The 23950-nt window shown below is 41.6% G+C and overlaps 1 protein-coding gene across 1 annotated transcript in view; it reads right to left on the reverse strand.

Moving 5' to 3' along the window:
- Positions 1-1588: 1588 nt before the first annotated feature.
- Lyst (lysosomal trafficking regulator) overlaps positions 1589-23950 on the reverse strand; it is a 174176-nt gene continuing 151814 nt past the window's right edge. Inside the window, exons 47-53 of the mRNA XM_076872866.1 lie at positions 23618-23754; positions 18186-18284; positions 10899-11038; positions 9861-9958; positions 5077-5233; positions 4590-4661; positions 1589-3607 (exon numbers count right to left, since the gene is read on the reverse strand). Coding sequence (XP_076728981.1) covers positions 3469-3607; positions 4590-4661; positions 5077-5233; positions 9861-9958; positions 10899-11038; positions 18186-18284; positions 23618-23754 — 842 coding nt within the window. The 3' untranslated portion in view covers positions 1589-3468. The remainder of the gene's footprint in view (positions 3608-4589; positions 4662-5076; positions 5234-9860; positions 9959-10898; positions 11039-18185; positions 18285-23617; positions 23755-23950) is intronic.

The raw sequence follows: 23950 nt of genomic DNA on the forward strand, positions 1-23950 counted from the left end.
TTTCCTCCCCGATCTACCCTACAACTGCTAGCCCTCTTCAGCTGGTCTTTCTGGAGGACAGTTTGGTGCTGTTAGATTTGAAGTGCTTTGGCTTCAGAGAGGGTGGAGTGTTGCCCTGGTTGTAAAAGTTCACCGAAAAGAGAATACAGCTGTTCAAGAAGTGGGAGTTTGGGAACTGTTAGGATTTTTATGTCCCCAACATGGAACCAATTGGGGACAGTTAGTTGAAGGGTGGTCAGCAGTAAAAGAACACTGAAGAGGACAGAGCAGGCATTTGCATGGTTTCAATCCCCAACCTCTTTTCAACGTTGATAAGATAATGTCAGATGCTCCTTGCGTTCCTTTGCTCCCAACTCACCTTCCCAAGCACTGGCCTCTGGCTCTTCTTTCCTGTTTAGGGACATTAACACCTTATCTGAAGTAGTAGGGAACAGATGGCCAGGAATGTAGGGCTGAGGAATCCTGCTCCTCCTTCCCCATCAGCACCCTGAAGTGTAAACTGAGACTTGCAGGCAGACTGGCTGTGAGAGGCCAGGCTTGCACTGTGCAGAGTTCTCTTGGGGACCGGACACCTAGGAGCCAGCTTGGGAAGCTGGAACACACCACAGATGCAAGGAGAAGCAGAGGGCTTGCACGTGGCCTGCTGGTGCTAGAGCCCTCCTTACCCACAAAGGCAGGAATCCAGGCGGATGCACCTCCCTTTCCTGGCTGGGACCTGCTGGGTGACCCCAGTCTTCATACATGTACTATACTGGACCTGTCTGCCCCATTTTCACCTGGATTTCTATTTATCCATTAGGTAGCAACAAAACCTTCAATCTTTCAAGGAGTTCTAGATCACCTCCAACTGAGCTGAGTTCTTCCTGTTGCATTTTGGGTACTCTTGACTCTACAGCCTGAGCACCTACCATGGTTTTAACTGCATACATTATGTGCTGCTGCTGGTTTCTCCACTAACCTGCAACTTCCAAGATGGCAGGGACACTGCAACCCAAATCCTCTGCACTTAGAACAGTGCCTGGCATGTGGCAGGGGCTCAGGGTAGATATTATCACGGGGGCAGGACAGATGTTCTTTCCATTGAAATGAACAGCCTGTCTTGGGACCGATGTCTCATTTAAGGGTAGGAAAGCTTGAACGATAACATTTAGTAAAACAAAACAAAACAAAACAAAAAAACCCCCACACAATTAAGAAATGAAAGTTGTCTCTCTCCTTTCTTTCTCTTGTGGTGTGTGTGTGTGCCTAAAAGTTGTCTGTATCTTCTTATACTGAAAGAAATTTATGGAACTGCAGAGAGAACCTAAAAAGCCACTGATTTGAGACGGGCGTAGTGGTGCACGCCTGTAATCCCAGTGGCTCCAGAGGCTGAGGCAGGAGGATCCTGAGTTCAAAGCCAGCCTCAGTAAAAAGCTAGGTACTAAGCAACTCAGGGAGACCATGTCCCTAAATAAAATAAAGATAGTGCTGGGGATGTGGCTTAGTGGCTGAGTCCCCCTGAGTTCAATCTCCGGGGTACCTGCTCCCCCCCCCCCCACAAAAAGCCATTGATTTGAGATCTAGCCGTAAGTCCTATAAAGGATAGGTATTTAAATCTATTTTTATGAAATTTATTCCCAAATTGAAGTGGCAGTGTATACAAAGATAACAGAGCTTGTGATAATTTACAGGAATGTTTGCTACAACATGCACATTAGGAAATGTTTCATATATATATATATATATATATATATATATATATTTCCATGCTGAATAAATAATCCCCCCAATTAATTTTTTTACATAAAAATAGAATATTGCACTCTTAACAAGACCAGTTATTTTGCATATTGACTTTTTAGATAAATGATGAAATCCAGCACTAAAAACAAAAGACCAAGTAGCAACCCTATTCTAATAGAGTAATTTAAAGTTCTCAGTAAAAATATGGAAGCTAGACAATAGCTGCAATTTTTTTTTAAACAAAGCAAATCACTTCAATGTGAATAGGAATAGTCTCATCTCTGCACTCACGTGGACCTCAGAATGGACACCTGGCTTGTGCAAACCATGACCTCAATGTAGCTGCTAAGTTTGAGGTTGAAAGTGCACAGGGCCACGGGCCTTGCCCTGTGCCTAGCTCCCAGCAGAGACTCTGGAATTGTGTTTTATGGTTTTTAAGCAGAATGTTTTAGAAAGTCTGGAAGTTACAAAAGCAGTTCTGTAAACATCATGTGAACTAAATTTCTGAAACAAATGTGCAAGTTATTCTCAGGCAGGAATATACATTTTTATCCCATGGTAACATATTTTTGAACCTATTTTGCAGTTTTTGAAGCCACTAAAGCAGCACCGCAAGTAAAATATAGCTGTCACTGCATGGCAGAGATGCACTACTCCAAAATGTTTAGCACTGCGTCTTCATGTTGTGTAAGTCTGCTGTGGAACGGTTTTCTCCTGTTCCTAGAATTTTCAGGTGGCAGAGGTTATTAGCAACGCAGTGAAAATGGCTTTCTAAAGAATCACTCTGCTTCTATTTAAAGGACAGCAACCTGTCTCCTTTACTTCTGTGGTTCTGTTCTGGGGAAGACGGTCCAAGCTGCAGATTGGGTGAGCTGCTTCACCCCAGCTGCATGATGCCTGTGCTCACCTGCATAGCAGAGGCTTTCCCCGCACAGGTTTCAAAGCTCTGTAAATGGCACTGCTAACGGCAGATGTTAAAAGATTCACCATTGTGTTTGATCCTCAGTGATTCAGCTAAGGATATTCAATATCTAGTGTTATGGGTTTTAAGTAAAAATTTCATGAAGAAACAGGACATGTCTGAAATTGAAGATGACCATATTTTTGTTCATGGCTTTTGAAAAATTCTGTTTCTCCCTTGAGCTGAGGTGGCAACCAGCAAAAACTGTCTGAAGTTGAGATTCATTAGGAGTTTCCTCTTAGTATTCTGATAGTCCACAGAATGCTTGGTGCAGAGGCACCTACTGAATTACCTGCTTTTCAAAGAAAGCAATTATTGAGTCCTGAAATATTTTATCTTTCTCTCTTTCCAGTTTTTGGGGTGTGTCGGGGGTGGGGGTATATCAAGGCAGAAAACTTTTCAAATATAATTTTTAGAGTATCTTATATAAATAACTAGCTAGCCAATTGAAATTCTATTGGCCCTTTTGAAGGGAGACCCTGATTTTTTCTTCAGAATACCTGGTAGGAAAACACTTTGAGAACATGATTTAATGTACCACGCAAGCCCTCGGCCGGCTGGCTGGTGCGCATCACGCAGCTCCCGCAGCATCCCTCGATGAGGACGGGACTTGCCTCTCAGGGCCCAGGGAGGCTTTGGGATTCTGTGCAGATGAACAGGTGTGTGGTTATTTGAAGGGTGTGCCTAGTCATCTATTTCTGTGGGCTCAGCCTCCTTCCTGCCCTGGTGAAGCCGACCATCCCCCTGGAGTTGAGGTGCTCTGGAGAATGCACAGCTCCCTCTGTTCACCCGGCAGCATAGCTGCTGAGGAAGGAATAGAACATGGGCTGCTTCATGCGCTGCTGGTCCTTCCGACACCAGGCGATCACCGTCCCGTCACTGTTCGCTGTGTACAAGTGGTGGCCATCACAAGAAAACGTAAGGCTGTAAAAGCAAACCCCATTGGTATGTTATATTTCTTGACATTGTTGAGGTGCAGTGGCCATGATATAGAAGTTAAATCTCTTCAGTGGAGCAGGGACAAATCAAGTGTGCCCACAACCCAGGGGTCTGCAGAGATCTAACACAGTCACTCTGTGGACAAGTGTGAGACGCTCCCTTTCAGTGGGGCCAGGAGCTTGGCCGAGTTGGTCCTTGCTTTGCCTCCCTTCTCTTTCCTGCCTGGTCCTCCTCTACCACCTACACAGCACAATTGGGTGTGGAAAACCTTAAAAACATAACAGCAGTATAGTTTTCCCTTAAAAATTAAGTGATTGTTTTAACCATATATTTTATTTCCCTGATAGACAAAAGAGTAAAAAATCTAACATTAATAAGTAATTTAGGTTCATTAAACTTTAAATTTAGTACAGTGAAAATTAATTTAATAAAGTAGAATGTGAATGGCTTCACTTCCAATTGTTTTTTTAAATATTGTTTTAGATGTTGATGGACCTTTATTTTATTCATTTATTTATATGCAGTGCTGAGAATCAAACCCAGTGCCTCATACATGCTAGGCAAGTGCTCTACCACTGGGCCAACACTCCAGCTCCTACATGAGTTTATAAAAGTCACATATGTTAGCTCAGCGAAGAGTAACTGGTTGTTTGTCAATCTTGTCAAATGTACCCCTGCAGCAAGCCATTGCCACTGTGGACTTTGCAAATAAGGAAGTAAGAAAGTACAGTTTCTCACCTACCACGGCCCACCAGGCACACTGCCAGGCCTGACTTTCCAGTGGCTCCTCAGGCCATAAGCTCCCATGGAAGGGAGTGTGGTTCTTGCTCTGGGTTCCTGACAGCCCTGTTTGAGGAATGGCTGCCCTTCACAAAGCCTTGAAGCACCCCTTTCTTTACGTTGGCATACTCCAAGATCTAACAAAAACACCATCACAAATCACAGGGAACAGAGTGGGAGATCTTACCTCACAATAGGCTTATTTGATTTGGGAAATGTGATTTCTCTCACGGGCTTTAGGTCCCATGTGCTCCACAGCCTAGAGGGAAAAGTCATCATGCAGTAAAGCCAACTAAAATGCCCTCCACACACCCTCCAGACACCTGCACATCTGTTTCTCTGTTACAAGTCACCTGGAAGGGAATGTAACTATCCACTAACAGCATGACTTCCAGGAAGTTTTCAGTGGTGGGTGTGGGAATAAAAGACTTTTAACTTTGTGTACTTTCATGCTGTTAATCTTTTAACAGTTAACATAAAATATCAAAATTGTACTAAAGCTACCTTTATTATTTAGAAATGGGAAATAACCAAAGAACTTGTACCTAAAGGTGATTCTGAATCTAATATTAAATTATAATATGCCTAGATAATATTAAGAACTATATTTCTAAAGGTGCTGTATCCTTACAAATGAAAACAAATAAAAAAGTCCGAGTCCACACTCTTCTTACCTCACAATTCCATTTTCTAGTCCCCCAGCAATGACATTGATGGATATCCCCTCAGGCTGGTTGGAGAAGGCCACAGAGCATATGATCTCCCTGCAGTGCACGTGTCCAACGAGGTCCCCATTCACTGTCCAGAGCCTGAGGTCACTGCCTCCACCAGCTACAACATTAAATGGTCCCAGTCACTAGAAGGTGGGAGTCAGAGCCCAGGCCTACTGAGTACCCAGGGTGGCCCTGAGGCCACACTCCTTGGCAGCCCGGGGCAGCATGGTACAGGCCTGCATGCTACCTGGAGACCAGGGTTGGTGGGCAGGTGGGCAGGCAGTCCACAGTGCAGAGCTGCACCACAAGCAAACCATGGATCCCTGAGCAACTGCAGCTTTTCAGTGCAAACTGCCCAAGCTGAGCACTTGCAGCCCTGGGAACGCCAGGTGGTCTCCAAAAAGAGATGGAAATATTCTGTGACACCATCTATCAGAAGTGACTTATGTGACTTTCAAAAAGGAAAAAAAGTTGCAGTAAAAGTTACTTGAGCTAAAATTCTTACAAAAAAGAAAACCTACTCTTTAGAATATCTCATGCGGAATCTTACTTATCCACGCCTTACTGAACTAAATCCTTCTTTTCAAAGACCACAGAGTAACGAGCTATTTTCTAGTTTTCCTGGGGCTGGAAGAGGCCATAATCGCTGCGGTGCTGGAGAAATAAGTGGTGGTTGGGGCCTCTGGCTGTGAGCAGCTTCCTTTGGGGAAATGTTCTCACACTGATGAAGAAAGTCTGGGGGTGGGACATTCAGATGGCACTGTCTTGTACCTTCCATTTCACTTTTTTATTAGGGCTAACACAGAAGTAGAGAACATATTTCTCTCCTTTATTAAGGCAATGAAAACACTTCATATTTAATAAAAAGAAACAAATATTGTAAATGTTTATTGATTTACAGGACCTTATGGATGCTACCCAAGTGCTCTGCCACTGTGCTACATGCATCCTCAGCCCTTTTATTTTAAATTCTAAGACAGGGGTCTTGCAAAGTTGTCCAGGCTAGTCTCAACTGTCTTGCCTTACCACTCCCACCCCCACCACCACGTAGTAGCTGGGATTATAGGTGCACCCCATGGCACCTAGCTTCATGTATAATGTAACACATCAACTAAAAAGTCAGAAACTTGAGCATTCCTGAGGAACATGTTATTCTCCCTACACACTGTCACAGAGGTTAAAAGAACATCGAGAACAGCAATACTCTACTTCGTAGTGCCACTCTGACAGAGGACTGGGCAGGGCCAAAGGCACGTACTTGGTCCAGTGATAAAATGGTTTAATAAAAAAATACAGAAATAATCTGAGTTTCATAATTTATTTAATTTCACATCTTATCACTATGAAAACTATATCCCATAGTAAGAACTGAGGAATTATGATCAGGAGGAATAAAACTGCCAAAGAAACTTAAGAGAAGATTTCATGCACATACACACACACTACACATAAATAAGTATATACAAGCATATTTATATTTATTTATTTATTAATGTTTATTTTTAGTTTTCGGTGGACACAACATCTTTGTTTGTATGTGGTGCTGAGGATCGAATCCGGGCCGCACGCATGCCAGGTGAGCACGCTACTGCTTGAGCCACATCCCCAGCCCCTATATTTATTTATTTTTAATTTTAATTTTAAAGTTACTTGGGTGGTATCCACTAAAGGATCTCTGGTAGGTTAAATCTAATAACTTCTTTCCCTTCTTGGGCTAGTCTCGTCTGGGTCACTACATATGAGTTTGGCCTCTCTTTTAGAAAGTGTTTTGTTTGCTTTTGTACTGGGAATTTACCCTGGACAATATACCATCCAGCCCTTTTTACTTTTTATTTTGAGACAAGGTCTCATAAGGTTGCTTAAGGCCCTGCTAATTGCTGAGGCTGGCTTTGAACTTGTGATCCTCTTGCCTCAGCCTTCTGAGCCACTGGGATTACAGCTGTGTGCCACCACACCTGGCACCAGTGCTCTTTATGACTTCTTTTATATGTGTTTCAAGAAGGCTTAGAGAACTTGAGAAGGCTTTTTTGTTCAATTTGGAAAAAAAATTGTGCCTATTACTCTGTACGCTGTTCGTTATCTAGGGACCCTTGGATATCCTATTGTGAGTTAGCAACTGCAGGAGAAGTAATTTTGTTTCTAATTCCCAGCTGATTAGCTGATATAATATCATAGATATGAATCATTGCTGGCAGCAGGGAAGTAATTAGCTTTAAAAAATCTGGCTCCCTAAGGGTAAGCCCTAACTTTCAAACCTTGTTAAAACAAGAAAGAAGAGGACTTCATATAAATATCATTATTTACTGCCCAGTGTACCTCTGGATGTGACACAGTGAAAGCTGCTAATGTACAAACCCAGGAAGAACAATTAGCCAACTTATGAATCATCTGTTTACACTGATATTACCTAGGTCAGCTCTAAGTAAGGTTTTCCCCCTGGCTGTGATCATTAGGAAATAAAAATGTTTTCATGACATGATTTTATGATGGAGCTGAGAATGGCAAAAACTATGTGAATACCTGAAATCTTTCATCATGACTGATGACATTATAGCTCCTGAATGTAAAAATGAATGAATATTTGGTAAAAAAAACAACAGCAACATCAAAATCCTAAGAGACATCTGTGGCATAATAAAAAATAAACATTTGGCTTTTGTCCCTGGTTCCTGGCACAGAACTCTAGAATCCCTTCAGATGCACTGTCTTTTGCTACAAGAAGGAGATGACTCAAGGGGCTGGTCACCAGGATTGGAGGGCAGGGACTTTCAGACCCACCCCCACCCCATGAAGGGGAGGGAGGTGGGACTGAGATGGTTCAGTCACCAACAGTCTGTTAGTGGGGTCTCCATCAAACTCCTATGGCAAGGTCGGGGGTGCTGTGGTTAGGAGAATACACTGTGGGCCAGGCAGTGTGTGCCCCAGCTCCACAGCCAGGCTCCAGAAGGACAGTGCTGCCATGCTCAGGACCCTTGGGACCTCAGCCCACAGGCTCTTCTGGCTGCTCATTTCTACCCTTCGTGGTGAACTACAGTAGTAAGTGCAGGCCCAGCACCCAGAATCAGAAAGCCTCTGAAGATGGAAAGCTTTTGAGGGCTGACAACAACCACAGGTAGGAAATCCCACAGCTGACCTCATGTGGCGGGTCACAGACAGAATGCAAGTGAAAAATACTGTTCGAAATTATCTTCAGGCTGTGTGTGCAAGGCAGACAAAAACACAAATGAATTTAATATTTATAACTGAGCCGCACACCTAAGATATCTTAGCATACATATGTAAATATTCCATAATAAAACACCCAGGTCCCAGGCATTTTTGGACAAGGGATACTCAACCTATGCAGGGCTGTACTGATTTCTGAGTTGCTCTAGGGAGTCATTAAACCTGAGAGCAAGTGGTCAAGGCAACTCCTAAACTACTCACTTCCAGTGGTGAGAGAATGAGCTGTATTGTTGTTCACCCAGATAGTGGTAGAGAATTGAAGAAATAGTTGGTGTTTGGAAAGACATCATATATTTAGTGTCATAAAAAATCAAACAATATAAAAATGTAAACAAAGGATAGAGGACCACTCACTACAGACGTGTCAAAGATACTCTAGGCTGAGTGGACAGAAAGAAGCAAATGGTTGTTCAAAGGATCCTTTCAATTAAAAAATTCCTTAAGGGCTGGGGATGTGGCTCAAGTGGTAACGCGCTCGCCTGGCATGCACGGGGCACTGGGTTCGATCCTCAGCACCACATAAAAATAAAATAAAGGTGTTGTGTCCACCAAAAACTGAAAAATAAATATTAAAAAATTCTCTCTCTCTCTCTCTTAAAAAACAAATTCCTTAAAAGCAGAAATCCAAGTAGGAAAGCATACATTTTCTTATTGTTCTTTGTTGCTAGATGCACTGTTTTAAAAACATACACACATGAAAAAATCTTGACTTTGGCCAGGAGATGTATTTTTGCATATTAAGGCAGATCATGGCTCCACTTACTATCCTATACTACTGCCCTCCCTCAGGAATACCTTCACTTAAGGCTTGTCACCTGCCAATGCTCTTCATTTATCAGGAGTAAAGGTATGGGAGGCCACTGCACCCCAGAATAAACCAAACGGAGTCACTGGGGCCAGGTGCCACATAATCAAACTGAACTTGGAAGTGGGCTAGTTTCCCAAAAAACAGATCTGAAGCAACCAATCATAAGGGGTTGGGTCGCTAGAGCTGGCATAGTAAGGAAGTCCTCTCTGCCTGCTCTAGACTTCTGTCCGCATAGCAGGCTCCTGCTCAGCTCAGGGCAGTGTCTTTCTATTTCATAGGTGGGGTGCTGCCAGGTCATGAGGACTAATAAAAGCCAATTATGTCTTCAAACTCAGTTTACAGTGCTTACTAATAGGAGGAAGGTAACAAAGTCAATAGTTAAAAAGCAGAAGCAAAAAGAAGCAAAGAAAAACAAAAACCAAGAAAATTCCAATAATTATGCAAAATAATTCGGTTATGTGTGCTCAAATGTGATTTTTCATATATCAGGGAAACAGCTAAATTATGACAATATTAATTTCTGCACAAGTTGATGCCTGTATCAAGGATCTCAGTCTCGGACCTGATTGTATTTTAACGCAAATACATGCAATGTCCACAGTGCTCAGGCCAGGTAGGGAGGGACCTGAGAGAAGCTCCTCCTGGAAAGTAACCAGCTGGTGGATGCCCTGATAGAGTGGTGGCCCTATGCTGTGGCTTGGGTCAAGCTTACCTGAATCACACACAGTAGCAATGTCACCTGAGGTTTCACTGGCAGAGACAGCTGTGACAGGGCTTTTATGTCCTGCCAGACTTTGTACATAGCACAGTCTGAAAAACAAAAGACATGAATTTGCATATGATCACTAAACAGAACTATTCTCTTATTTGTATAATTCTTTTCTGTCATGAGCCGTCCATGGGCTGTGTGTGTGAACTATGCACATAGTAGCCAAGTGAGGGGACAGGCCTGGCATCGAATGCTGACTGGGCTGCGCCATGCAAGTGCGCCTTCCCTTTAGCACTGCCTGTGATCCCACACAGCACATGAGATGGGTGTGACTCGCCAAGATGTCCATCAATCTGCTGACCACAAGACAGCATGAAGCAAGACTCCACCCTGAAGCCTTTCCCCCTGCCTATGTGGTGAAGAACACTCTATCAACTTCTTTGTGAGTCCCTCTATAAAAGAGATTCTGGGTGCACATTCTCTTTTCCAGCATACTGTCTAGAGTGGAGGCTGACCTTTAAGGTCGCAGAGCAGTCCCACCCTTGATCTGCAGAACTTATGTCTGTGTTGAGTGATTTCTTGGTTTAACGTTTTGGCCAGCTCTTTCAAACCCAGCTCATCTCTTCAGCGTGGGTGGTTGGCAAGACTTCCTTAGTATGTGTCTACATTAAGACATACATATTTTCTTACCTGATCTTTTGATTTTAATATGATTATAAAGGTAATCTTATCTTTAGGCATGTGTTTCATTCTTAAAATTATAATGTAATGGTACTATTTTACTCATTACAGTAAAAACTACAATATTAAAAACAACTGTCTTTGGGGCTGGGGCTGTAGCTTAGTAATAGAGTGCTTGCCTAGCATGTGTGTGACCTGGATTTGATCCCCAGCACAGCACGGGGAAAAAAAAGCCATGTGTGAGTTGAACCCCCCCCACATGTGAGTTCTATCCCCCCACGTGTGAGTCACTCCATGTGAGTCCCACCTCCCCACAAGTGAGTCCAATACCTCCACATGTGAGTTGGACACCCCCCATACCTGTTCAAGTCCCACAGGATGCAGGTTCCGTCTCTGCTCACGCTTATCATGATGCTGTACGGTTTGCAAACACACAAGCTGGTCACCTCTTCTGTGTGCCCATAGAGGTGTATCTGAGTCTCCATTTCTATCTCTGATGGCTGAAATTCAGAAAGTATAAAAATCAGCACAGAATATCCTCGTATAATTACTCAAAAATAAGGAAGCCAAGTGACTCAAACAGCCTTCTTCCTATGTGATCAATTTTTCTTTCATGTGATCAATTTTTCAATCTATTCAGTTCAACCTGTTTTAAAGGATAAAACTAATAAAAAATTTTGACTTTTTACATTTGTGAATTTCATCAACTTGTATGCTTTTCATTTTTGTCAATTCTTGTCTAGTCTTTTTTCAAAGGAACATATATTTTTATAGTTGTAATATTGCTACATAAAAAATTACTTATTTTATCTTTTACACATTCTCCTATAAGTATTTTCTTTAAAATAACTGGAAGAGAATTTTTTTTTTTTTTTTGGTGGTGCTGGGGATTGAACCCAGGTTCTTGTGCATGCAAGGTAAGCACTCTAACAACTGAGCTACATCTCCAGGCCCCTATAAGTATTTTCTAGTTTTGATACTGTTTTTGTAATAATTTTAAAGTGATATAATACTCTATATGGTTAGTATAACTCAGTTTACTTGAGTGTCCTTCATTTATAGGCTTAAAATTGTTTCCAATTTTTCAAATTATAGATAGTACCATAAAATTCTTCATGTTTAAAAGCTTTATGAACTTTTTCTTTAGGGAAAATTCTAGAATTTTATGACTGTGTAAAATTATAATTCTTGGCAGTATGATTTTCAAAGGTGCTGGACCAGTTTCATGACGCTACCTGTGGTTATGGGCTCTCATGCCCTGCTCCTCGTCAGCAGCTAAGGCCCGACTTCCTAGGCCCAAGAGAGCATGCTGATGCCCTAGGGTGAGCCTGGCCTACATAGACTGGGTTTCCATGGGCTTTGGCTCTCGTTTTCCTTATCAGGATGCTCATTATCACAAACATTTCAATATTTTCCCTTCAAAGATCATAGAAACTTAAGAAGAGCAAGTGTAATAAAGACCTATATACTGACCACCCAGTTAAACCAACTAAATATTTTATATTATCAGTTTATTTTTTAAAGAAAGCATTAAACATTATACATATAGTTTATGTCCTGTTTTATATCCTACTTCCTCTACCTTGTCAGAAGTTACAACTGTCTTAAATTTTCTTTCTTTTCTTCTTCTTCTTTTTTTCTTGGTTCTGGAGATTAAACCCAGGGGTGCTTAACCACTGAGCCATATCTCCAACCCTTTTTACGTTTTATTTTTTGTTTTATGGATTTGATCCCCATGCTGTGCTGGGGATCAAATCCAGGGTCTCACTTAGTTGCTTAGGGTCTCGATAAATTGCTGAGGCTGGCCTTGAACTCACGATCCTCCTGCTTCAGCCTCCCAAGCCACTGGGATTGCAGGTGTGTGCAAACATGCCCACTCCTTGATACTTTTAAGGCTAATACATACATGCATATATTTTAAATATATTAATATACATATATGTATATATAAGTATATTGATAATATAAATATAATAGAGATACATATTAAGTATACATTAATATATGTATGTATGTATTAGTCTTTCATATAATGTATATACATATATATTATATATGGGAGGCTGAGGCAGGAATATCACAAGTTCAAGAACAGCATGGGTAATTACATATATATGATATATATCCTTAAGTATATGTCTATTAATATACATATATATGTATTACCTCTGGAGAAGACAGGATTGACTCATTTTTTATTTATCTATGGGAACTACTGTGATTCAGCAATCAAAATTTGAGTTTTAATTCTGGAAGCTTTTCAGTCACACCTCCTCTAATTCTGCCTTTCTCTAGTCTCTCTTTCTATAACTACCTGCCACCTCTGGACCTGCTCATTCTCACCTCTCTACTCCTTCTTCTCTCATCTTTTCTCTTTCTCTGTGTTACATTCTGTGTAACTTTTTCAGATCTGTCCTCCAGTTCATCAGTTCTGTAACCTGCTGTTGACCTGGTCATTACAATGAACTGGCTGTGACACATTGGTGAAGTTACAAGACATCAACTCTGTGTTTCAGGAATCTCATCTGAAAATAGGATGATAAAGAAAACTTCATCCAAGGACTGGAAAGAAGATTCAACATGTTGGAATATGTAAAGAGCTGATACCAAGTAAGCATTAAGTAAATATAAGCTATTATTTTTATTATTTTATTTCTATAATTTTTTTTCTCATATCTACTTCATAAAAATATTTTTTAGTTGTCAATGGACCTTTACTTATTTTATTCATTTACTTGAGGTGCTGAGAATCAAACCCAGGGCCTCACACATGCTAGGCAAGCAAGCTACCACTGAGCCACAACCCCATTTTTAAAGAGAACAACTACCCTGAGTACAGATTACTTAGCTGCCTCAAATTCAAAACTGAAGGGGGTTAGTGTTCTACTTGACAAGCTGCAAGTTTGGCCTCTAGGGCTAGTATTTTCCTCAAGTTTTATAACAATATTATTCTCATTCATTTTTGTACAAAATATGTCAGAAGGAACCTAAAAGTACAAACTTACTGAGCTCTTCTCCACTTTTCACTCTGTGACATGAATGACAGTCGTAGGGCAAATACAACAGAGGGCCCATGGAGTGTATCTGGTAATTGTATAAACTGTGCTTTAAACTGACTGCAAGAGTTACTGATCTTGTGCTGGCTCCCTTTTAAATACTCTTCTTCTCTGCGGGGAGGAGGGGTATGTGTGTGCCAGGCATTGAACTCAGGGGCACTCGACCGCTGAGCCCCATCCCCAGCCCTATCTTGTATTTTATTTAGAGACAGGGTCTCACTGAGTTGCTTAGTGCCTCGCCTTTTGCTGAGGCTGGCTTTGAACTCAAAATCCTCCTGCCTCAGCCTCCTGTGCCCGGCTTAAATACTGTTCTTGAATGAAGTCACACTCTTGGACAAGCTGCATGTGCATTTTTCTACCACCAACAATCAATCAAGAGAACAGAAATGTGCACATCCGTATATGAAAATGGCAGGGCCACATTATTTAATTAGTGGGAATCACTTAAGAGCAGCTATGTGATACCAGCCATCACTTTAGAAGACACTCTTCTGTAGCACCCCAGTGTTCAGGTAATGATCCCTGTCACCTAGATGCACTTAGAGGACGTCATCAGGAAGACCCAGCAGAAACCTACAGTGCTCCACGTCAGGTATGTTTTCCTAGCTAAGGAGGGGAGGCCTGTCTTTTGTCTGTGTGAAAGCCCCCTGGAGCCAACATGGCACTCAGCAGGTGGGAGAAGCTGTAGCACCTCAAAGAGTGAACACTGGGTGCCTCCTGCTGACTCAGGCAGGCCACACTGCAGTGTCAGAGTCACCAGGAGGATCAGATGGCTGATGGGAAAAAGCAACAATAAGGACTCCATGAAAACTCCAGATAGTGATAAAACCATAGTGAGTTGCTTTCTTTTTTTCTCTTTTTTGGTAGTGGGAGTTTACCCAGGGGCAATTTATCACTGAGCCAGTATCCCCAGTCCTTTTGAACTTGGGATCCTCCTGTCTCAGCCTCCTAAGTTGCTGGGATTACAGGCATGCACCACCACGTCTAGTGAGTTGCAGTTCTGGATACTATTAATTTTTTTTTTATTTTTAAATTTTTTTTTAAGAGAGAGAGAGAGAGAGAGAGAGAGAGAGAGAGAGAGAGAGAGAGATATTTTTAAAAAATATTTATTTTTTAGTTTTTCGGCAGACACAACATCTTTATTTGTATGTGGTGCTGAGGATCGAACCTGGGCCGCACGCATGCCAGGCAAGCGCACTACGGCTTGAGCCACATCCCTAGCCCTGGATACTATTTAAATAGTAACTGTTAATCCCAGGACTTGATTACCTGATACTTCCGAATAAAAGAAAATCCTTACTAATGAGCCGAGCAGTCTGCTTTCATGCATATATACAACTGGGGAAAGGTAGGCAATAGGAGCCTTCACAAGTACCATGGCTTCAACCCAGAGAAGCATGTGTCTTGTTGTATTTGAATTACAATAGTCATAACCTTGATGGGCTATGTGCAAAGTTATTCTGTGTGCATTTAATTCTACACTGACATCTTAATCTTTTCTTTTTAAACCTGTACTACACACCTTATTGGTACACAATTAAAAATACAGAAATAGGGGCTGGGGTTGTGGCTCAGTGGTAGAGCCTAGCATGCAGAGGCACTGGGTTCGATCCTCAGCACCACATAAATGTAAAATAAAGATATTGTGTCCACTTAAAACTAAAAATAAATAAATAAATAAATATTTAAAAATACAGAAATAAGGAAAACTAAGAGCAAGGCTGCTCAAAGCATTGACAAAAGCAAGTGGAGATAAAGAGCAAAGGATGAAGCCTGCCGCAGTCTGGCTGAGCACAATTCAGGAGCCACTTGTCAAAAGAAATGAACTTTATTTTTAGAACCACACACCAAACCACACAACTCCTCAGGAAAAAACCCTCAGAGCCCAACTGCCACCACCGGCTTCCCACAAGCCTCTCTCCCAACCACAAGCCTCCCCACCTCCCACAATCCTCCTGCTCTTGAGGCCGATTGGCTGGGTTGCGTGGGCAGAGCCAAAAAAAAGTCCCCCAATGAGCAGATCTGTGGTCTGAAAGGGCGGGGAAACAGCCCAATGAGCATCACCACAGAGGAGCCAATCAGTTGGCAGCTAGAAGTTTGCTGGGGCTGCTGTGAGCCAATCATCAACTGGCAGCTGGAAGTTTGCTGGCAGCTAGAAGGTTGCTGGGGCCCCTTCGGCTGTGGCTCTCAACAGAAGCCAGTTTTTAAAAAGGTACCCAGCTATACAGTGACTTGAGTGCACAGCACACCTCTGCCCCTGTGGCAGATTTTGGAGTAGATTTGCAGGAAACACAAACAGGAGGGTGAGCTCAGAGGCGAAAGGTGCTGGCTGCTGTAGATATTCAAGATGCACAGGGTGAAAGCCATTTTAGATCTTTGGGAGTAAAAGTGAGACGAAGCAGACATTCCACAAGTTATGGCCTTCCTCTGCTTAGGTTCCTTAGCATCTGTTCCTGTCACACAGGACCCTGACCCCTGGCTCAGCCCACTTCTGCCCCGTTTAGCCATGCCTTCCTTACATGTTATGCTCCATACAGAAAACTATTTGCCATCCTCCAAATCACCAGGCCTTGACTCCATGCCACTGTGGGAGCTGGTTCATGTGCCAAAATGTTCTCTCCTCTTCTCTCCATGTAGGAAATCACCCTTCAAGACCCAGCCCAAGTCAGGCTCCCTGCCACTGGATGGCTCCTCTCCTGTCTTGGAGCATGAACTCTGCTGTCTGTCCCCTTACATGCTGCCTGCACCACTGTGTCCTGGTCTCTCACCCTGGAAGGGATTCCCCTTGCAGACTCCACTCAGGTCTCCCTAAGAGGCCAACTGGGCCTATCACTCCTGCTGAGAACATTTTAATGGCTCCTTAGGTTCCGAGACAGAAGCAATATTATCACCTTTATACCCCAGGGGATCCCGGCAAAGAAACAAGGGATTAAAATGGAACAAGGACAGATAAAGAAAGACCTGGAAGTCACTCTATACGAGTTTACAGGTTTCACCCAGCAAAATATATTTTATAATATAACTGAGAAAAGTATAATTAGTGGGAGTCACTTAAGGGCAGTTATGTATCTTGGAAGTTCAGTGAAGGGCTTAAAACATGTTTCTTCCATTAAGTAATAAAAATTTATCCAGAGAGAATGGGAATGCTTAACATTAGGGTTTCTAAGCTTTCAAATGTGATCACCCTTCCTAAGCATTCAGGTGGACACTGAGTAGGCAGGCAAGCTTCCAATGTCATGACAAACCCTAGACACAAAACAGATCATAACACAAATTCTATCTGTCTTTGAAACTAAAGAGCAAGAGCCTATACAATTATTTCCAAATTTTTTCATGATCATTGTCACCAGCCATCTGTGGGTTGTGTGTGGACCATGTTGCGCACAGTAACCTCATGAGGGGATAAGTCTGGCACTGGGAACTCCCTGGGGCACTCCCTATAGGTACTGACTGCCCGATGCAGGTGAGCTTCCCTCTTCCCTTTCAAGCTCTGCCTAAGATCCCACATAGTGCCTGAGATGGGTGTGACCTGCCAAGATATCAATCAACCTGCTGACTGCAAGGCTCCGCCCATGAAACCTTACCCTTGCCTTTTTTAAAATTGATTTTTAAAATTTATATATGACAGCGGAATGTAATACAATTCTTATTACACATATAGAGCAAAAATTTTTATATCTCTGGTTGTATACAAAGTATATTCACACCCATTCATGTCTTCATACATGTACTCTGGATAATAATGTCCATCACAAACCACCATAATATCTAATCCCATGCCCCCTCCATTCCCCTCCCACCTCTCTGCCCTATCTAGAATTTGTCTATTCCTCCCACACTCCCACTCCCTATGCTCCCGCTCCACTATGAATCAGCCTCCTGTATCAAAGAAAACATTTGGTATTTGGTTTTTTGGGATTGGCTAACTTCACTTAGCATTATCTTCTCCAACTCCATCCATTTACCTACAAATGCCATGATTTTATTCTCTTTTACTGATGAGTAATATTCCATTGGTATATATGCCACATTTTTAAAATCCATTTATCTACTGAAGGGAATCTAGATTGGTTCCACAGCTTAGCTATTGTGAATTGTGCTGCTATAAAAATTGATGTGGCTGTATCCCTGTAGTTAAGTCCTTTGGTCCTTTGGGTACAGACTGAGGAGAAGGATAGCTGGGTCAAATGGTGGTTCCATTCCAAGTTTTCCAAGGAATCTCATACTGCTTTCCATATGGGCTGCACCAACTTGCGGTCCCACCAGCAGTATATGAGTGTGCCTTTTTCCCCACATCCTCGGCAACACTTATTGTTGTTTGTCTTCATAATGTACCTCTGAGTGTTTGTATTTTGTTATTTGTTAATTATTTGAGATATTAAGATTTAGGGTGGCTATTTAGGGGGGCTTGGATTCCTCTGGCAGAAGAACCCCCCAATGAGACGCTGGCCGTCTTCCCCCCCGAAAATCATTATAAGCCTAAATCTAAAGATTTAGATATGTGACTTTTCACATTTTAAGAACTGGTGTGGGAAAATGAAAGCCACTTTGCAAAGGCTTTCCTGCCCTGACAGGAGGGCCCAGGACCTACCGTGCCACTGGTGAATCTGTTCGTGTAGGCCGTGATCACACCGCACTTGCTCCCAGTGAAGAGCTGGCAACCGTCAGGTACCCAAGCACAACTAGTCACCTTCAAAAAGGACAAATCAAAGAATGTAACATCTTCAAATTGTGAGAAGTACTTCTATTTCTCACAGCTATTTTAAAAATTACACAATCACAAAATTCCAGGTAAATGTTTTACTTGAGAAGATGGGGCAGGTGCCAGATATAATAGCACTTTCTGTAACTTTAAACCAAACATTTAAAAGTTGTTTCCAGATCAAAAGGTATTACAAGGCCCCCGAGGTCATCTGTTCCCCAGCAGCTCAGCTAAATGGTCTAGGAGGTCAGACCCCAGTTTGAACATGAGTGCATGTGTGAGTCTCACAATGGCTGGCTTTCACTTTCACACAGCTCTCCCCTCTTCTTTTCTGGTGGAAAACAAAGTATATTCAACAAAGGCATCGCTTCTGCCAGTCCTAAAGGCCCTTGAGTAGAAGAAGAAGTAAACATAATCATGAAGCAGAGAAGCTGGGGTCACTCTTTTGGTGCAAAATTCTTCAGTCCTAGCTGAGAAGGTACCATTCAAGCTCAGCTGGGTTCCCCACGTGGCTGGACAAGCCTCCTGTGGGCCCCATCTGACACCCACTGCCCTATCCACAGCCTCTAACTGCAAATGCTCTGCCCCCAGGGCACCTCTGCTGCAGTCCCTCCCCACTTCACTAAGAAGGTGGAGGTCATCAGCTACCTACTGCCTATTCCTCTTCTGTCCTCCAATCCCTGTCTAGCCCCACAACAGAACACTGGTCCTTATATCTTCAAACCATCTATTCTTGGACCGACAAAAATGTTTAAGTCTCTGCTACATTAGAAAGTTACTTTCTTTGATCATGATTCTTCTTTACTCATAATAAACCATGGATCCATTGGATCCACTTTTATTTTTTGAGTTTCTTTCTTCACTAGTTGTAACTATTTGTAAGTACTGTTACCTCATACATTTTATTCTTTCAAAGAGATTTACTTTAACAAATATAGAGAATAGCTGGGTGTGGTGGTGCAAGCCTATCATCTCAGATATTTAGGATGCTGAGGCAGGAGGATCACAAGTTAGAGGCCAGCCCGGGCAACTTTATTGGGACCTTGTTTCAAAATAAAAATAAAAAGGGTTGGAAATGCAGCCCAGTGGTAGCACACCTCTGGGTTTAATCCTTAGTTAAACAAACAAACACAAATAATGTGTGTGTGTGTGTGTGTGTGTGTGATATATCATATATATATGCACACACATACATAGAGAATAAAACATGTATTATAAATGTATATAAGAAAACTCATTCTCTTACAATTACCATACTGATCCACTGAAGTCTTTTCTAAACCTAAAAGGACTGTGATCTTATTTTTCCTAAATCTTGAAACATTTTGCTATTTCATTGTTCTAGGAATCATTTTGTCACTACTCATCAGTTATTCCTAACTATGCTAAAAACATAAGAACAAAATTAGAGATGATGAAGTGATCTCCTAGAAGGATAACACAATGAGGGAAATGAACTGCCATCTTTTGGTTTCCTTACTGCATTGTCCGAAGTACAGAGTGATCTTTCAAGAAGGCACAAAGGAAGGTGGACACACCATTTCTGAAGTCTGCTTTTGGCTTTCACTGAAAAGCTAAGAAATCAGAATTTTTCATTTTCTACCAGTAACAACAAAGAGAAGGAAAGTGAAAGAGAAAGAAGCCTCTTACAGTTAGGAGAGTAATCACAAGATGAGGGTAAGGTGCCAGCAACGCCCTAGACTCTCCACAGTGATGAGAGTGATCACCTAAGTCAGATCTCAGAGTGAGTCTCCATATGGTGGTATTCTAGATGAATTTTTCAAACTGAAGAACAAATGAGCAAACAGCATATCTATTTTTTTAAAAAAATATTTATTCTAATTTGTTATACATGACAGCAGAATGCATTTCAATTCATAGTATACTTATAGAGCACAAGTTTTCATGTCTCTGTTTGTACACAAAGTAGAGTCACACCATTTGTGTCTTCATGCATCTACTTAGGGTAATCACGTCCGTCTCATTCCACTGCCTTTCCTTCCCTCCCTTCCCTTTGCCCTATCTAAAGTTCCTCCATTCCTCCCACACCCGCCCCATCCCCAAGGATTAGTATCCAATATCTGAGAAAACATTTGTCCTTTATTTTTTTTTGATATGTATATATTTTTGGTTGTAGTTGAACACAATACCTTTATTTTATTATTATTATTATTTTTAATTTTTTTGTTTTTTTATATTTTATTATTTTACGTGGTATTGACGATCAAACCCAGTGTCTCATATGTGCTAGGTGAGTACTCTACCACTGAGCCACAATCCCAGTCTCTTGGCCTTTGGGTTTTTGGGATTGGCTTGCTTCACTTAGCATGATATTCTCCAACTCAATCCATTTACATGCAAATGCCATGACTTTATTCTCTTTTAATGCTGAGTAATATTCCATTGTATATGTATACCAGTTTCTTTATCCATTCATCTATTGAAGGGCATCTAGGTTGGTTTCCCAATTTAGCTATTATGAATTGTGCTGCTATAAACATTGATGTGGCTGTGCCCCTGTAGTATGCTGTTTTTTAAGTCCTTTGGGTATAAACCAAGTAGTGGGATAGCTGGGTCAAATGGTGGTTCCATTCCAAGTTTTACAAGGAATCTGATTTCCATATTGGCTACACCAACTTGCAGTCCCACCAGCAATGAATGAGTGTTCCTTTCTCCCTACATCCTCGTCAACTGTTCTTATTGTTTGTATTCTTAATAGCTGCCATTCTGACTGGAGTGAGATGAAATCTTAGAGTAGTTTTGATTTGCATTTCTCTAATTACTAGAGACGTTGAACATTTTTTAATATATTTGTGATTGATTATATATCATCTTGTGAGAAGTGTCTGTTCAGTTCCTTGGCCCATTTATTGATTGGGTGATTTGTTTTTTTGGTGTTAGTTTTTTGAGTTCTTTATATATCCTGGAACATGCTCTTTCTGATGTGTGTATGGTAAGAATTTGCTCCCATTCTGTAGGCTCTGTTCACCTCACTGTTTCTTTTGCTGAGAAGGAGCTTTTCAGTTTGAATCCATCCTTTATTGATTCTTGATTTTATTTCTTGTGCTTTAGGAGTCTTGTTAAGGAATTCAGGGCCTAATCCAACATGAAGAATCGGGCCTATTTTTCTTCTATTAGGTTCAGGGTCTCTGGACTAATTCCTAGGTCCTTGTTCCACTTTGAGTTGAATCTGCAAACAACATACTCTAAAGATAAAATGAAGTGTGGTCTCCTGACCCAGTTTGTCAATTCACTGGAAATACTTTATCATGCAATATTTTACAACAAGAATCTGGACCATCCCTTTTTGTTAAAAAGACTTAGTAGAGTATTTGTTCATCTTTTATGGTGTTTGTTTACCAAATTTTACATGACACAAATAATATATATTATATGATATATATACCATTATATAATATTATACACACACACACACACACACACACACACACGGAACACAGAAAGACAAACACTACAAGATGTAGATTCTAAAAGAGTTGAGCTTGTGGTAGCAGAGAGTAGAAGTACGGTCGCCAGGGCTGGGGTGGGAAGACGGTCACCCTGGCTGAAGGGGACAGAGGCTTGGCTGTCCAGGATGACAGAGCTCTGGAGGCGTGGTGTGCGCTATGGGGTTTGCAGTGAGCAGGACTTTATTACATACTTGGAATTAGTTCAGTACATCTTAAAATGTTCCCAACTTACACATAAATTAATTGTGGTAATCACTTCATAAAGTGTATCAAAACATCACGTTGTGTACATTAAACATAAATAAGTTTTATTTGTCAATTACACTTCAATAAAGCTGGAAAAAATAAAATCACACCATATAAAAACAAGGTCTATATTTAAAACAACCTTGCAAAAACAGTTTGATAAACACTTGTCTTTGTACTGAATAAGATATATCAGTGAATTGAAAAGCTTAAGGTCATTGTTTCTTTGTCCTTTCTTCATATTAAGTCTACCTAATGAGTTAATCAGTAATAGCCAACTCTTAAACAAGTAGAAGGAATTCCTAGTAATAGAAGGCATAAAGATTTTGACTGAAAAATCATGGTAAGTGTCTTTGCTTTAGCATTCAGTTAATGGTGATGAAGATTTGAAGATTTCATTTGCTCTTCTTCACCTTCTCCTTGGAAAGTCTAGATTGTAAATCCAGATAACTGTTGACAGCAGGGAGCTGCACCTGGTCAAAATCTAATCATGTTAATGCAAAACACATCTCACTCCCACTGTGCCTGTGTTTCGCTCTTCGCCCCCATCCATAACAGTTCCAAAAAGGAGTCAGTGAGACACGCATGCTTACTCCTCAGTAGATTCTGTGTTTCCAGTGCCAGCTCATTTTCATGCCAGCTCTGTGATGATTTATGGTGATAAATTGCTTGTATTCAGACATATGTCTCTGCATCAAATGCTTTGATAAATGTAGCTGATATGTTTCAAAACTAAAAAGAATTCTTATTAAAATCTGAGTAGGCCGTTTTTCACGGTTCCTTTCCTCTTTGCTCGTCAGCTTACTGGAAAGCCAGGAAGCAAAGGGTGACGTCCTCTCAGCTTATGCCAACCAGTCTCTGTTCCCCTTGCTCTTACCACCAGAAACTTCCCCACAGAAGCTCACCCTGTCCCTAAAGAGCTCAGGGAATGCAGGACATCCTAGGGCACAGGAACAGGCTTGCTGCCTAGAGGATGGGTGAGAGAACGGTAGGAGAACTTCCCACAGAGAAGGGAGGCTGTGCGCTCAGTCAGAGCCTACGGCAGCTGCGGCAGTGCTACGCGTCTACACGACAGTTACAGTTGACAAACTTCAAATGTTGGAAATGTTTTCATAACTGCTCTTTAAGGGTAGCATGAATACTACTCTCCCAGTTTTAAAGAAGAAGAAAGACACCCCAGCTTGAAAGGCTGAGTCATATGCCAAAGACTACATGGTTAAAAAATAAGAAAGCCAGGAATCCAGAGCAGATCACAGGGCCTGAGACCCAGTATTCTGCTACTTCACCATGCCGAGTGCCCTGGCCACTTAGGAAAAGTCAGGTGACCAAGATGGTGCTATGGTTAAAGTAAATGACCTAGTGACAAAGGCAAGTGAACAGGGAAGAAAGCAATGCCAGTTCTGCTCACAGGTCATTATGATTACCCTCTCAACAAGGAAGCGGATGGAGAACAATAGTGGGTACAGTTCAAAGAACAGGGCAGACACCAATTCCACCAATTCCTCAACAACACTACTTAAGGATATTTAAACAAGCTGCTGTGCTCTGGCTCCTTTGGAAAGCATGGTATTTAATCATTATAAAGTGTTTCAAAGAATGGTTTACCTGGTACTGCTGTGAGCTCTGTATGAAGTTCACTGGCGGCTCGCTTTGCTTACTTTTCAACCTTAAGATATTGTCAGCATACCCCCAGCTCAGGATGGCCGACCACTGAATGTCAGTACTGTTCATGCTTCTCACACCTCCAGGGAGAGGAGAAAGAAAAGTATCAAACTGTCACTTCTCAGTGGTTATGTGACAGCCCCCCAAAAGGCAGGTTAAAGGCTAAAGAAGTTTTTATAAAACACAATGATTATCAATTGCACTTGATTCATGTTCTGAGACACCATTCCTAAAAAAAAACAATAACAAAGGCAAACTACTTAAATAACTTTTTAA

The sequence above is a fragment of the Callospermophilus lateralis genome, chromosome 13 (assembly GCF_048772815.1).
Source record: "Callospermophilus lateralis isolate mCalLat2 chromosome 13, mCalLat2.hap1, whole genome shotgun sequence".
Taxonomy (NCBI): Eukaryota; Metazoa; Chordata; class Mammalia; order Rodentia; family Sciuridae; genus Callospermophilus; species Callospermophilus lateralis.